Source organism: Triticum urartu, chromosome 4 (genome assembly GCF_003073215.2).
Source record: "Triticum urartu cultivar G1812 chromosome 4, Tu2.1, whole genome shotgun sequence".
Lineage (NCBI taxonomy): Eukaryota > Viridiplantae > Streptophyta > Magnoliopsida > Poales > Poaceae > Triticum > Triticum urartu.
The window spans coordinates 494,301,225-494,314,460 of NC_053025.1; the positions used below are offsets into that span (position 1 = coordinate 494,301,225).

General features: G+C 43.5%; 1 protein-coding gene across 1 annotated transcript; it reads right to left on the bottom strand.

The window, feature by feature from the left end:
• Window positions 1-386: 386 nt before the first annotated feature.
• LOC125552242 (protein TPR3) lies at window positions 387-9,290 on the bottom strand. The gene is made up of 27 exons (XM_048715732.1): window positions 9,019-9,290; window positions 8,721-8,886; window positions 8,449-8,628; window positions 8,252-8,365; window positions 7,980-8,138; window positions 6,613-6,790; window positions 6,409-6,529; window positions 6,198-6,313; window positions 5,910-6,063; window positions 5,709-5,818; window positions 5,548-5,617; window positions 5,397-5,470; window positions 5,191-5,286; window positions 5,009-5,104; window positions 4,776-4,903; window positions 4,453-4,687; window positions 4,176-4,340; window positions 3,998-4,099; window positions 3,754-3,900; window positions 3,250-3,360; window positions 2,805-2,984; window positions 2,600-2,728; window positions 2,414-2,509; window positions 2,142-2,330; window positions 1,884-2,053; window positions 787-1,066; window positions 387-700 (listed from the first exon to the last, which is right to left on the bottom strand). The coding sequence occupies exons 2-26, from the start codon at window positions 8,798-8,800 to the stop codon at window positions 859-861; spliced, it is 3,408 nt and encodes a 1,135-aa protein (XP_048571689.1). The 5' UTR covers window positions 8,801-8,886; window positions 9,019-9,290; the 3' UTR covers window positions 387-700; window positions 787-858.
• Window positions 9,291-13,236: the final 3,946 nt, after the last annotated feature.

Sequence of the window (13,236 nt, forward strand, 5' to 3'; positions counted from 1 at the left end):
ATCCAGTCAAATGCAACAGATGCTCAGTTTCACCGACAATACAATAGAGAAATCATGTGCGCTGCCATACATTGTAAATTAGAGCACTGCATGCAGAAGTCATCTGCGCTGCCATCCATTGTAAACTGACTTACTCCCTCCGAGTTCCAAAATAGATGACCCCACTTTGTACTAACTTTGTACTAAAATATTTATTTTGGAACGGAGGGAGTATTAGCGACCCATAACTGCGAAGATCATCTTCATGATCATTCGATGCGCCTACCAAGAAAAGCAGGCATTTGGCAACGACGCAACAGAAGAGCGGCCTAACTGGATGATGAAGGCCGATATGGAGATTTGAGCACACACCAGATGATATGACAAATGAAACATGGGCAGACAACTGAGGGAAAAACAAGTTTTTACTTACTAGTCGGAATGAAATAAGGGTACTGATTAGGTACAGCCAAACTGCTACTAGAGACCTTATCTACTTGGTAATCTTTCCTCGTACCATGACAAACAGAACAAAATCAAACACTGGCACTAATCAATTCCTCCCTCACTTAATAATGGTAATATAATAGCAACATATAATATAAGCAACACACGAACTGCGGAACTGCGGTTAAGCCTTGGTTTTGGTTTTTATTGTGCTCCCGTCGACACCACCCTTGGAACCAGCTCTGTGAAGCCAAGTTGTAAAAGTGAAGCCCATCTGCACAACAAGGAGCGATTACATACTGAATCAAACTGACTTATTAATGTGTATGTACATTGACTTCTGAATTCTGAGATGGATACCTTGGTTAGTGACTCATACCACCATGAAGAGTCGAAGTGATAGAAAGGTCTAACACTTCAAACTTCTAGTTATTATCTTTCTGGTTGATCAGAACTCGAAGCTCCATTAGGAGGTGTGGACATGTTGCTCGTCGATCCATTCTCCGCTGGTGGAGGAATTCCCCACTTTCTCTCAGATTCCAACGGTTCCATGACATAAACGCTGCCATCGGTAAGGCCTAGAGCAAACTGATTTGCTTCCGAAGGATGTGCCGCAACCACAACTGGATGAACATTTGAACTATAAAAGAAACATGTCAGCAGTTTACTCACAATTCAACAAAACCAGTTTCTGAGTGGCAAATGTACTAATGACTTGCTTGTTAAAAGAATAGTTTTAAGGAAAGCAAACATGTGGGTGGCGAGGAAAAAAAAACTGTTCTATAGAACAGTTCTGTTGCAACTTTAGTTCAACAGAGCAACTAGTTTGTGGTTACACTACTGAGAGCCACAACGGCTTGCTGATCTTTAGATTCTTTATAACATATATTCTAAGTTTTCCTAAAAGCCTAATGATGTATTCCAATTCAGTTTGATACATGTAGCAATCCAAACCCATATACTTCTTTAAATATGGTAGTAAACTGGCAGGGTGATGCAAATACAGAACTTCCTCATGGAGACAATCCACAATCCAAATGCATTGAGAAAAAAAAATCACTGCGAATTGAAACAATCTTTGTTCTATAATACCATACGATGGATTTTTATTCAGGTATATGTATCTTAAGGATTTAGTTGCTCAAGGCAACAAAAAATATAAATCTACCAAACAAGTATTAGCAATCTGTTAAGGACATGCACTTGCTAGTCTAAGCAGCACTTCAGATACCTCGAATCTGTTACTTCCCTTAGAAAGGTGTGTCATGTTATTGCACTGAACTAAAGTAATTGCATGAGAACAAATACCAATAATTCAAACACAGACCCTCTAAAATGAGGCCAACCAAGATCCTTTCAGAATAGCTACACAATTAACCCAGTAACTGAGACAGGTAGAAAACCCCACAGAGTCCCTGACAGAGTAAATTATGTTTGGTTTGAGCCTTATAGAATACCTGATATTTTGAGGAAGATAAGAAGCTGGAAGAATTCGGCATTGAAGTCTCAAACTTGATGCGCTAAATATGCAGACAGTGGCATCTAGAAAGCTTGCATAAATCAGTTGACTATCACATGAGAATGTAGCATGCGTTATTGGAGGAGCAGATGTCTCCCGAGGAGGCCACTGAAAGCAAAGTTAAGGAGAGTGAGCCACAAGACAACATTCATAGCAAGAAAGACTAAGCGTCAAATGATAATGAAAGAAATTTCACCTGCTTCACGGGTTCTAATTTTGAGGCATCATAGATGGCAATCTGGGTCTCATGGACAACAAGACAATGCTGTTGATCTTGGTGGAACTGAACTCGTGTGTCTAAGATGTTGGACGTTGGGCGACCAGATGGTATCTGCAAAAATCTGCTCCTTTGCCTCTCCCACCCATCAGTGTTCCAAACACATATCTACAACAGGAACAATCAGAAACTGAAGATGGAACAGAACTTGCTTGATAGACGTGATCTGACTAGATAGTTCAGTAAATAACCTGTGCATCAGCTCCAGAGGATACCAAAACATTTAACACATTCGAAAAGGCAAGACCTGTAATTTTCTTAGAGTGCCCTCTAAGTTTACTTTTGACCTGTACAAAAAACGAATACATCTTATCTGAGTGCACCTTGTTGACTACAGAAAAGAACAATGGTAATCATGTTATAGCAGGTGCTAATACCTCATCAATCCGAACGTTGTAAATTTGGATGGTTGAATCATCCATTCCAATTGCAATTATGTTGTTATCTTGAGGATGGAATGCGAGGAAAGTAGCTGCTGGTGGCGGAGGCATAAACGTCGTCATCGTCTGCGGTCACCATAAATGTTAGGGCATCTTCTACCGTAAAAATGATAATTACACATGATCACAATGATTTACTAACCTTAAAAGTCATCATGTTGAATAGAGAGATTTTCCCTCCTGAAGCTGACATGACATATGAATCATTCTTTGACAAAGCAAAGCAGTGAACGGCCTCATCAGGACTATTGTCAATTGTGTCATTAGTCATGAGAATGCCACTTGGAGGTTGCCATAATTGAGGAGAAACACTAGCAGTAGCCTAGAAGAGTGAATAGCAAACTAAAACAATTAGTAACAATCAAATATACAGTGTTCACCTGTGATGTACATATCTACTCCCTCCGTTCCTAAATATAAGCATTTTTAGAGATTCCAATACAGACTACATACGGAACAAAATGAGTGAATCTATATTCTAAAATGCGTGTATATACGTCCGTATGTAGTTCTTATTGAAATCTGAGCAACTATGGAGGGAGTAGTAAGAAAGCTGAGAAACTGTGCACAAACAACCAGAATTTCACCTTTCCAGTTGAATTTCGTTCATTACGTGGCCATTTCCACAGTAGATGGACGGCATTTGAAGCTAAAGCCAAGATAGCAACACCTGAATTTGTGTAGATCAGTCTCGAGATCTGCAATTAAGAAAAATAAAAACTTATGACAAACTAAGCATTGACACTAGCACACCAAACGGAACAATCCATAATACAAGTAAAAATGTGAGATGCCTTTCATGCATTATACAGTACATGCATCATTGACTGACTTGTAAGCCGTAGGTGCATACAGATAAGCATGTGCATAGCTTCACTTAGCAGTCATAATGAATGTTCATGTCCGCAAGACACTTGTCAAACATCAAGCATGTAACGAGAGCTAAAACAGTTGTTCTACACGTAGAAATCACTATGAATTAATTTAACAAAATATTAATCTTATAAATGGCAGTGCACCTACAAAGATTGCTAGAAAATGATGCATATTCAAACATATACAGAGGTAAAAGGCAAGGGAAGAAGTATCACCTTAGCTGTCCTAATACTATCACCTAGTTTTAATGATCTGCACTGAGCTGTATCAGTTATCTCCATAAGCTTCCAGACCTTTGACTTATCCATTGACTCATCAGCTATTCTAGGTTTTACATCAACCATGCTTCTGTTGTCCCCGTTCTGTCAAAAGAAGTCCAGAGTAAGATCAAGTTAGTTGGGATCACAATGTAAATTCTTTATAATATTAGAGACCAAATGAATCTGGATCAAAACAAACCATTGCAGTTATAGGTGATGGAGCAGCAGTTCCAGAACTGGTTGCAGCGGCGGCAGCGGCGGCGGCTGCCGCAGCAGCAGCAGTCAATGGGTTTATTAGAGGCTGCACCAATAAGAAATGATTGAGCCATGCGTGCGGGAAAAATAATCTCAAGTTGTTTCTTGGTTAAAGTAACTACCTTTGTTACAGTCTCAGATGCACTACGTGAAGCATCAAAAGAACGATTTTCCAGTGTGCGCAATAAACGAACACCATCAGCATTTGCTAAGACTTTGATACCATTATCAACAGTAGAGACTGCCAACAGAGTACCCTCCTTGTTAAAGCGGATACGCGGGCTTGCCTGATAATTGTGGGACCAGCCACCAAGTTAGAACAAGGAAGGAGATTCTTACTACATTTACATCAAATCACAAATTCACCAACATAAGCACACACAAACGAAAAGAACTCACAGGTAGGCCACCATCAGCTTCAATGGTAGTCAGAAGACTAGTGTTGTCCATGTCCCAAATCTTTATCACGAATTCATCTCCAGCAGCCAAAAACCTATTTCGCGTCGTATCGAATTGTACAACACCCATAGATCGCTTACGAAATCCCTGGTATGTTCTCTTCACCGCACCTTCACTCTCATTCCATTCCACCAGGTGTGATTCACCATCCTTGCTGGTCCCACAAGAAAACAATCTACATAGAGGCAAGAAAAGAGTGAAACAAAGAACAAACACCTGCATAATCCTAGCTAAAAATGTTAACAATGAATTTAGATACGAACCTTGAACCATCCGCACTATATGCCATCGTAGTGCACCAATGACCTGGTGCATCATAGTCAACTCTGGACCCAAGATTATCATACAGCCATGCCTTTATCTTTCCATCTAAAGCAGTTGAAAAGATGAACTGCGTAATAGGAAGGTAACATGAGGTAAAAAAACATTAGCTTCTGATAGAAAAAACAATACAATCTGGTGCAAATGCTTGAAATAATAAATGCTTTTCAAGTACCTGAATATTTTCCTTGTAATGTGGACAAACAGAATAGACAGGAGCTTCATGACCTTCGAAGGTAAATTGTTTTGTTCCACTAGTGGCCTCCCACACCTAGAATGCAATTATTGTAGACTTCATATTTCTAGTTAAACAAGATACAATACAGTACCAGAATTAATACCATCACAGAAACTCACCTTTATCGTCTTATCGTCTCCACAGGTAATTATACACAGCTGCTTATTTGGATGGGCGAATGCAATGTCATTTACGCCACCAACATGTGCATCAATCTAATCAACAGACAGTTTATAATCATATTCAGGACACAAGATAGCAAACCATGTACACAAGACAATGAGCCATAAAGCAGATAGTGAGTGATAAGTATATGCAGTCATACCTCCAAGTGTTGCCTAATATCATCGCCACCATGATAAGAATAAATCTGTACTATATGCCTTGAATAAGCAACACCTTTTAAACAGAAGATAACATTAGAAGAGGGCTAACTTGAAAGAACAGCAATACAAAAACTGTTCACGACATCTTACCAAACAAGGTTCCATCAGGACTCCAAATTATGCGATTAACTGACACGGTAGGATCCTTAACCAGTGCTGCCTGTTGGTACAATTTACATTTACACATACTTATATTATTGAGTACAGGTAAAAATACTAGGTTACTGAACTACATATTGCAGTGAACAAACCTGGAGGGCCATAGAACATTTCCCAAGCTCCCAAACCTTGAAGTTTCTTACAACAAGTCTCTCCTTGGTGCCAACATCCCACAATCCAATGTCACCAACATTGGTACCAACTAAAACAGATACCAAGTGAAAAATGCACAAGAATGAGATGCTATGGTAGAGATAAAGATTTATCATGGGCACAGACATTAAAGAGCTTACCAAGAAGAAGAGTTTGTTGAACTGGATGGAAATCCATGCTCATTGGAGCTGATCCTTGACTCAATGTCCGTGCGACAGCTTTATGGAAATCATCTTGCGGGTAGCTATGGCTCTGCGGATAAGTTACTGGCATCATATTCACCGGAAGATTCACCTGTGAAATACAACCCAGTTGCAATCAGGTATATATCGAGGATTGATTAGGCATAGCATGACAGTATTATCAAGTACCAACTGCAAGAATCCAATAGCGGTAACAGATTTTTGAGGGAGTGAAATTGCTAATACCTCCTCAGACAACCCAACTGGCCTGGGTCTCTTACTGACATGATCAGAATCTCCAGATGGATAGTCCATAGAAGGGTTAGCAGCCGAGGGTGTCCTAGGATGCTTCAACATAGCAGCTACAAGATATATGTGCAGAAGTGTTAATCAACCATGCAATGCCACCTATTCATAACGTTCGCGAATTCCTTGCAATATTAACAAACATAAGTACCAGGATTCGTAGGAGTACCAAATCCAATAGCACCTCCAGAAACAGCAGGATGTGTTACTGCTGGAGGGTTTGACATCCAACCGGCCAGAGGTGCGACAGGTGTTGGTGCAGGTTGAAAGGGCTGAAACAGATATAAACCAGATTATCAATAAATGTACACTTCCACATATAGATGAATTGTCCAGATATGCTCAACAAGCTTACTCCATGGGCGCCCAATTGGGGGAAACCACCAGGTTTAGGTATAGATCCAAGTAGTGGATTGTTTGCTGGTGATGGAGCACGTGCACCATTTGGTTGTCCACAAGAATGATCAACAAAGAGGGTCTTGATGTCAGGATTAGGCCTGGGATTTTTGCAAAGCTGGTGCTGCCAGTTTAAGCTGCCATATATTACAGAATAACATTACTACTATGATAAATGGAGTTAATGGTGGGTCCCCACCTTCCACCTCCTTCAAAAATAACAAACAAAAGCAAAAATAACAACAATTTCACAAGCAAATTAAGTTAAACAGAATTTTATTCTTATCCAAACAACATCCTCCATCGTGTTAATTACCCCACTCAGGCCTGGCGGCAGAGCAAAGAACATGGTTTAGGCCTTGCATGTGGTGGGGCGCAATGTCATCTAGGATGGAGCTCGGTTGAGCGTGACACCCAGGTTGATTGCATCGAGCAAATTGAAGTTGACAATAACTCACCATGCTGCAATAATATGATTTTTTTTACACATAGCAAACCGTGCCCATAGATAGACTTCTTAATTAATGATCTTTCCCTCCACATCCAAACATATATGGTAAATCTAAAGATTCACAAACGTGTGGATGTGAAATTAAACCCAGAAACGTCAACTAGGACTGACTCTGATAATCTAATGGAATACCCACTTATTGACAATAAATAATGGAAAGGTAAATAGTAATGAATCAAGGAATGAATCTGCAAATATTTGTAACATCTTTACAAGTTTCGGTTCCAAAGAAATGGAGACTGCAGGTTAACAAATATTGGTGGCAATTTATACAGAGATTCTTTACTTATTTAAACTTCAAATTGTATTGGACTGCTGGAAAAATGTAAATGCAAACAGGTGACTCAATTTTTTGGACATTTATGACTGTAGGACCCACAAAACTCGTCACGAAGAGCAACCTTATTTACAATGTAAATACCTAATGGTTGAGATGTGTCAATGTACAAGATTATAACATTAAGAAACCAAGATTTGCATCTTCTTAAAAATGAATGAACAGCAGCCCTCACTTAACTTATGGCAAATAAAGCCAGGTCAAATTTTCCTAACCAAGAACGGTTGGTTTAAATAAATTTGGGGAGAACAGAATGTGGGGCACAGCCTCATTAGCTTATAACATTTTACTGGGTCAGCTTTACAAAGGATGAAATGAGGGTAAGTAATTTTATTGGATTAAAGAATGTTCGCCTAGTAGATCTATAACTAGCATCAGCAGTTCAGCAGCAAGAAATATGCAGCATATAAGAATAAATAAGATGCCCATACAACAAAGAGTAAGGGTGCCAAGATTATTATGTTTCTTTATGTGCTACCTCTGATTGATAAGTGTCCGTAATCTAGAACTCTTCAGATTGGGAAACTGAAGCTTGTCACGGAATAAGGGGTTAGCTTCGATCAGCTTCTTCAGCTCAACAAGCATTATTGCTCTTGCAGATTTTGTATCACCATACTTGGAGAGCTGCTCATTCTCCCTATCAATAATAAAAGCAAAAACCAATCACTGAGCAGTCCAGTAACGGTTTGAGCCACACAAATGATGGCAAGAACCTAACGTTATAAGCAAATGCAATCGCGCAGATTTTACCTGAAGTTCTCCAGAGTCAATAGCTGTGTGATCTCCTTAAACAGCTCCTCATTAAAGGATGCAAACACCTTCAAGTCCTTGACCAAGATTTCAACCGCCTTGGACCGATCATGCCTGGCAGAAAACGAACAGATAATCAGTCATCAATTCAGTCCAGCATTTACAATTCTACATACACCTCTTCCCCCTGCACTTACTTGTCGAGGGCCTCGAGATACTTCTGCTTGCGGATCTCAAAGAATATCTTCATCGAGTAGCGGTTGTCGTCGACTTTGGTGAAGCCCCCGAGGTAGCGCTCCACCTCATCCCAATTGCCATTGATCACCTCATCCTCGAAGTACTTCATGTTGAAGTAGAAGCCAGACTCCTGCTCAAGCCTACACAGGGACAAGGGCTCCAAGTGAGCACGCTAGACAAACGAACAACACCAATTTTTGACTTTTTTGGGGTGGGGGTTTGAATCACTCACTTGTGGACGGTCTCCTTGAACTTCTCCTCATCGAGGAACTGCAGGATGAGGAAGACGAGCTCCCGGCTGAGAGAAGACATCCCCGCGTCCCCGACTCCTCACCCACCCAGGCGGGGCGGATGCAACCTGGCCGTAAACCTAGCCTGCGGGGGCGCAGGACCCCCCACTGCAGAATAAGATTCGGACTCCAGGTTCAGTTCACGATCGCTCACAGCCCAGCCGCGGCGGAAACAACATACGACGGGAAGAAAAAAAACAGATCAAAAGCGAGATCGATCCAGGCGGGCTAGGGCTTTACCGGCGGAAGGAACCTCCCCGGCTCGGATCTCCTCCGCTCCGCCCCGCGCGGGGCGAGCAGAGCGGGGCCGGCGGAGGGCTCGAGGCGGCTCGGCGGGGCGGCCGGCGGCGGAGATCCGGGGGCTGCGCGGCTTCCGATTTGGGGGGCGGCCGGGGCGGGGCTATCGCGAGAGGACCGAGAGGGCCGGGAGGATGAGACTGAGGCAAGGGGCAGTATCGTAAGTCAACAAAAGGGAACGGGGGTGTGGAGCAGAATTCCCCTATTTATATCGGACGAGACGAGACGATAATGGAACCCCCTCCCCCCTCCCCTGCGCGTCTATATATACCCGCACACTCCCCAAACGACATACGAGAACGTGCAGGATAAAATATCTTTATCGTTGCGGACAGGAGAAGAGAAGAAAAAAAGAAACACACGCCTTATTACGTTCGCTGCACGCGTTCGCCCCGAACCCAAACCCTAGATCTGTTCCGGAACCTGCCATATATGCACGCACATATCCCAACGATTTTGAAAAAAAAACTCGCCCAGAAATGCAGATCCAAGCCCAGGAATCGGGCCCGTGGAAAGCCGGGGCTCCTCCTTTCCGACCCTGCTGCCGGATACGCAGAACGAACTCCGTGCCCCCGCAAAAAAAAAATCCAGGATCGAATTCGAATCGAAGACATCCAACCAACGACTGCATAATTCGGAACGAAAAGCAAAATCAGAGGCTGTGCTGCACTTACGGAGCTCTGTGGCTGGAGGGGCCGGAGAAGAGCTGTGGGGGGAGGAAATGGGTTGTTGGGGGCTAGCTAGGGCAGGGAGGGGCAACCACCTCGCGGTCCTATTTATAGGAAACTCTCGTGTTTGCCACTGATAAGAGTGCTTGCTTATCGATCAGCCCGTCTGCATCTCGAGATCTGCTTATCGGCTTATCCCGTCTGATAAGCGGTGTGTGGGCTGATCAGACGCGGGAGGTGGTGGTAGGGTCCATCGGGCTCCATCGCCATTAGCGCAAGGGAATCCGCGTTTGGATTTGCTTTTAATGAAGACGTGTCCAGTCTGTACCCAACAACTAAAAGACGCCTTTTAATGCTCTCCTCTCTCAAAGAAAATCGGCCTTTTCCATCTCTTACTATTATTATTATTTTGATTCGAAACTAGTATTTCTTATCTTACTATAGTATTATTATTAAGGAGAACACGCAAGGCAAGACAAATTAAGATATCAGGATTTGCCATTTCGTTCACAAATATTTTATTATCCATGTATTACCTCCGTCCTAAATTAGTTGTCTTAGATTTGTCTAGATACGGATCGCTAGATACATCCGTATTTGTCTAGAACATGTCTAGATGCATCTGTATCTAGAAAAATCTAAAACAACTAAATAAGAACGGGTGAGTATTTGCTATCAATAAGGGGTGTTCGTGCAAACAAAAAAGGACCAAGAGACAAACGACCAAAACCCTAGCCACCGCCCCATCTATTCCCTTCCGTGGCCGCTAAGGCGCGTCGTCGGGCAAAGTTCATGCAGCCTTTGTCAGGCGGTGTGCTTAAGTTCATGCGGCAAAGGAGATGTGTGTTTAAGTGTCAGTCTTTGTCAGGCGGTGCTCAACGGTGGAGCTAGTGATCCAGCGCAACGATCTTCAACGGCAGCCTGGCCTGGCTGGGTCAACGGAGAAGAGGGAGTTTGTGCATGGTCCTAGACGGGGAGGGGGGGAGGAGAGCTCGACATTAGACCCGTACTTGACGTGTAGTGACATGAGTGATTTTTTTCAGGTTTTCTTTAGGGAGTCTTCAAGTTTGGTTTGGAACAACAAGACGGTGGTGTTGTTTCACTGTAGAAATAATGTGCTCCTTGTTTTTTTCCCTTTCGTTGTCGTGCTTATCGTCGGTGGGCGTGGAGCCGTCTCTCCCGCAGGTCTTTCGAGATTCGATTAATTTAGGTTTTCGTTGGATCCATCTGGATTTATGGTTTTTGTTGCCTTCGAAATTTCTTCAAGCCCTTATATGCGCTTTCTTCTCCGAGCCACTCGCCGTCAATGTAGAATGATGTCGTTGAAAAGAATGGAATGTTGTTTCGCTCTGCTGGATGCGTCGAATACCATATAAGATGCTCACTGAAAGTGCAACTATCCCTAGGTGGTTTTGGTAATTCATAACAACATATAACTCATTGAGCTAATGCTATTCCAAGATGATCATTTCAGGAAAGCTCAATGATTGGCATGGCATGGATGTGAAAGTGGAACCCTCAAAATGCTAAGGACAAAGAATTGGCTCAAGCTCAAAAGCTCAAGACTCTTCATTTTATATTTTAGTGATCCAAGATCACATTGAGTCTTTAGGAAAAGCCAATACTATTAAGAAGGGATGAGTGTTGGAAATATGCCCTAGAGGCAATAATAAATTAGTTATTATTATATTTCCTTGTTCATGATAATCATTTATTATCCATGCTAGAATTGTATTGATAGGAAACTCAGATACATGTGTGGATACATAGACAACACCATGTCCCTAGTAAGCCTCTAGTTAACTAGCTCGTTGATCAATAGATGGTTACGGTTTCCTGGCCATGGACATTGGATGTCATTGATAACGGGATCACATCATTAGGAGAATGATGTGATGGACAAAGACCCAATCCTAAGCCTAGCACAAGATCATGTAGTTCGTATGCTAAAGCTTTTCTAATGTCAAGTATATTTCCTTAGACCATGAAATTGTGCAACTCCCGGATACCGTAGGAGTGCTTTGGGTGTGCCAAACGTCACAACGTAACTGGGTGGCTATAAAGGCACACTACGGGTATCTCCGAAAGTGTCTGTTGGGTTGGCACGGATCGAGGTTGGGATTTATCACTCCGTATGACGGAGAGGTATCTCTGGGACCACTCGGTAGGACATCATCATAATGTGCACAATGTGATCAAGGAGTTGATCACGGGATGATGTGTTACGGAACGAGTAAAGAGACTTGCCGGTAACGAGATTGAACAAGGTATCGGGATACCGACGATCGAATCTCGGGCAAGTATCGTACCGATAGACAAAGGGAATTGTATACGGGATTGATTAAGTCCTTGACATCGTGGTTCATCCGATGAGATCATCGTGGAACATGTGGGAGCCAACATGGGTATCTAGATCCCGCTGTTGGTTATTGACCGGAGAGTCATCTCGGTCATGTCTGCATGTCTCCCGAACCCGTAGGGTCTACACACTTAAGGTTCGGTGACGCTAGGGTTATAGAGATATTAGTATGCGGTAACCCGAAAGTTGTTCGGAGTCCCGGATGAGATCCCGAACGTCATGAGGAGTTCCGAAATGGTCCGGAGGTAAAGAATTATATATAGGAATTGCAATTTCGGCCATCGGGACAAGTTTCGGGGTCACCGGTATTGTACCGGGACCACCAGAAGGGTCCCGGGGGGTCCACCGGGTGGGGCCACCTGCCCCGGGGGGACCACATGGGCTGTAGGGGGTGCGCCTTGGCCTATATGGGCCAAGGGCCCCAGCCCCAAGAGGCCCATGCGCCAAGAATCAAGGGAGAGGAAGAGTCCTAAAGGGGGAAGGCACCTCCGAGGTGCCTTGGGGAGGATGGACTCCTCCCCCCCTTGGCCGCACCCTTCCTTGGAGGAAGGGGCAAGGCTGCGCCCTCCCCCTCTCCCTTGGCCCTATATATAGTGGGGGGAAGGGAGGGCAATCATACCTAAGCCCTGGCGCCTCCCTCTCCCTCCCATGACACATCTCCCTCCTCCCGCAGCGCTTGGCGAAGCCCTGTTGGAATCCCGCTACTTCCACCACCACGCCGTCGTGCTGCTGGATCTCCATCAACCTCTCCTTCCCCCTTGCTGGATCAAGAAGGAGGAGACGTCGCTGCTCCGTACGTGTGTTGAACGCGGAGGTGCCGTCCGTTCGGCGCTAGGATCATCGGTGATTTGGATCACGACGAGTACGACTCCATCAACCCCGTTCTCTTGAACGCTTCCGCGCGCGATCTACAAGGGTATGTAGATCCACTCCTCCCTCGTTGCTAGATGACTCCATAGATAGATCTTGGTGACACGTAGGAAAATTTTGAATTTATGCTACGTTCCCCAACAGTGGCATCATGAGCTAGGTCTATGCGTAGTTTCTATGCACGAGTAGAACACAAAGTAGTTGTGGGCGTTGATTTTGTTCAATATGCTTGTCGTTACTAGTCTTATCTTGATTCGGCGGCAT

What these genes read in the sequence shown, in the direction of transcription:
- LOC125552242 (XM_048715732.1), bottom strand. Translation starts at nt 8,800, where the DNA reads ATGTCTTCTCTCAGCCGGGAGCTCGTCTTCCTCATCCTGCAGTTCCTC. An exon ending in TATCTCGAGGCCCTCGACAA is followed by an intron (nt 8,366 to 8,448) that starts GTAAGTGCAGGG and finishes GTTTTCTGCCAG; the next exon opens with GCATGATCGGTCCAAGGCGG. An exon ending in CCTCTGGAGCTGATGCACAG is followed by an intron (nt 2,331 to 2,413) that starts GTTATTTACTGA and finishes TTCCTGTTGTAG; the next exon opens with ATATGTGTTTGGAACACTGA.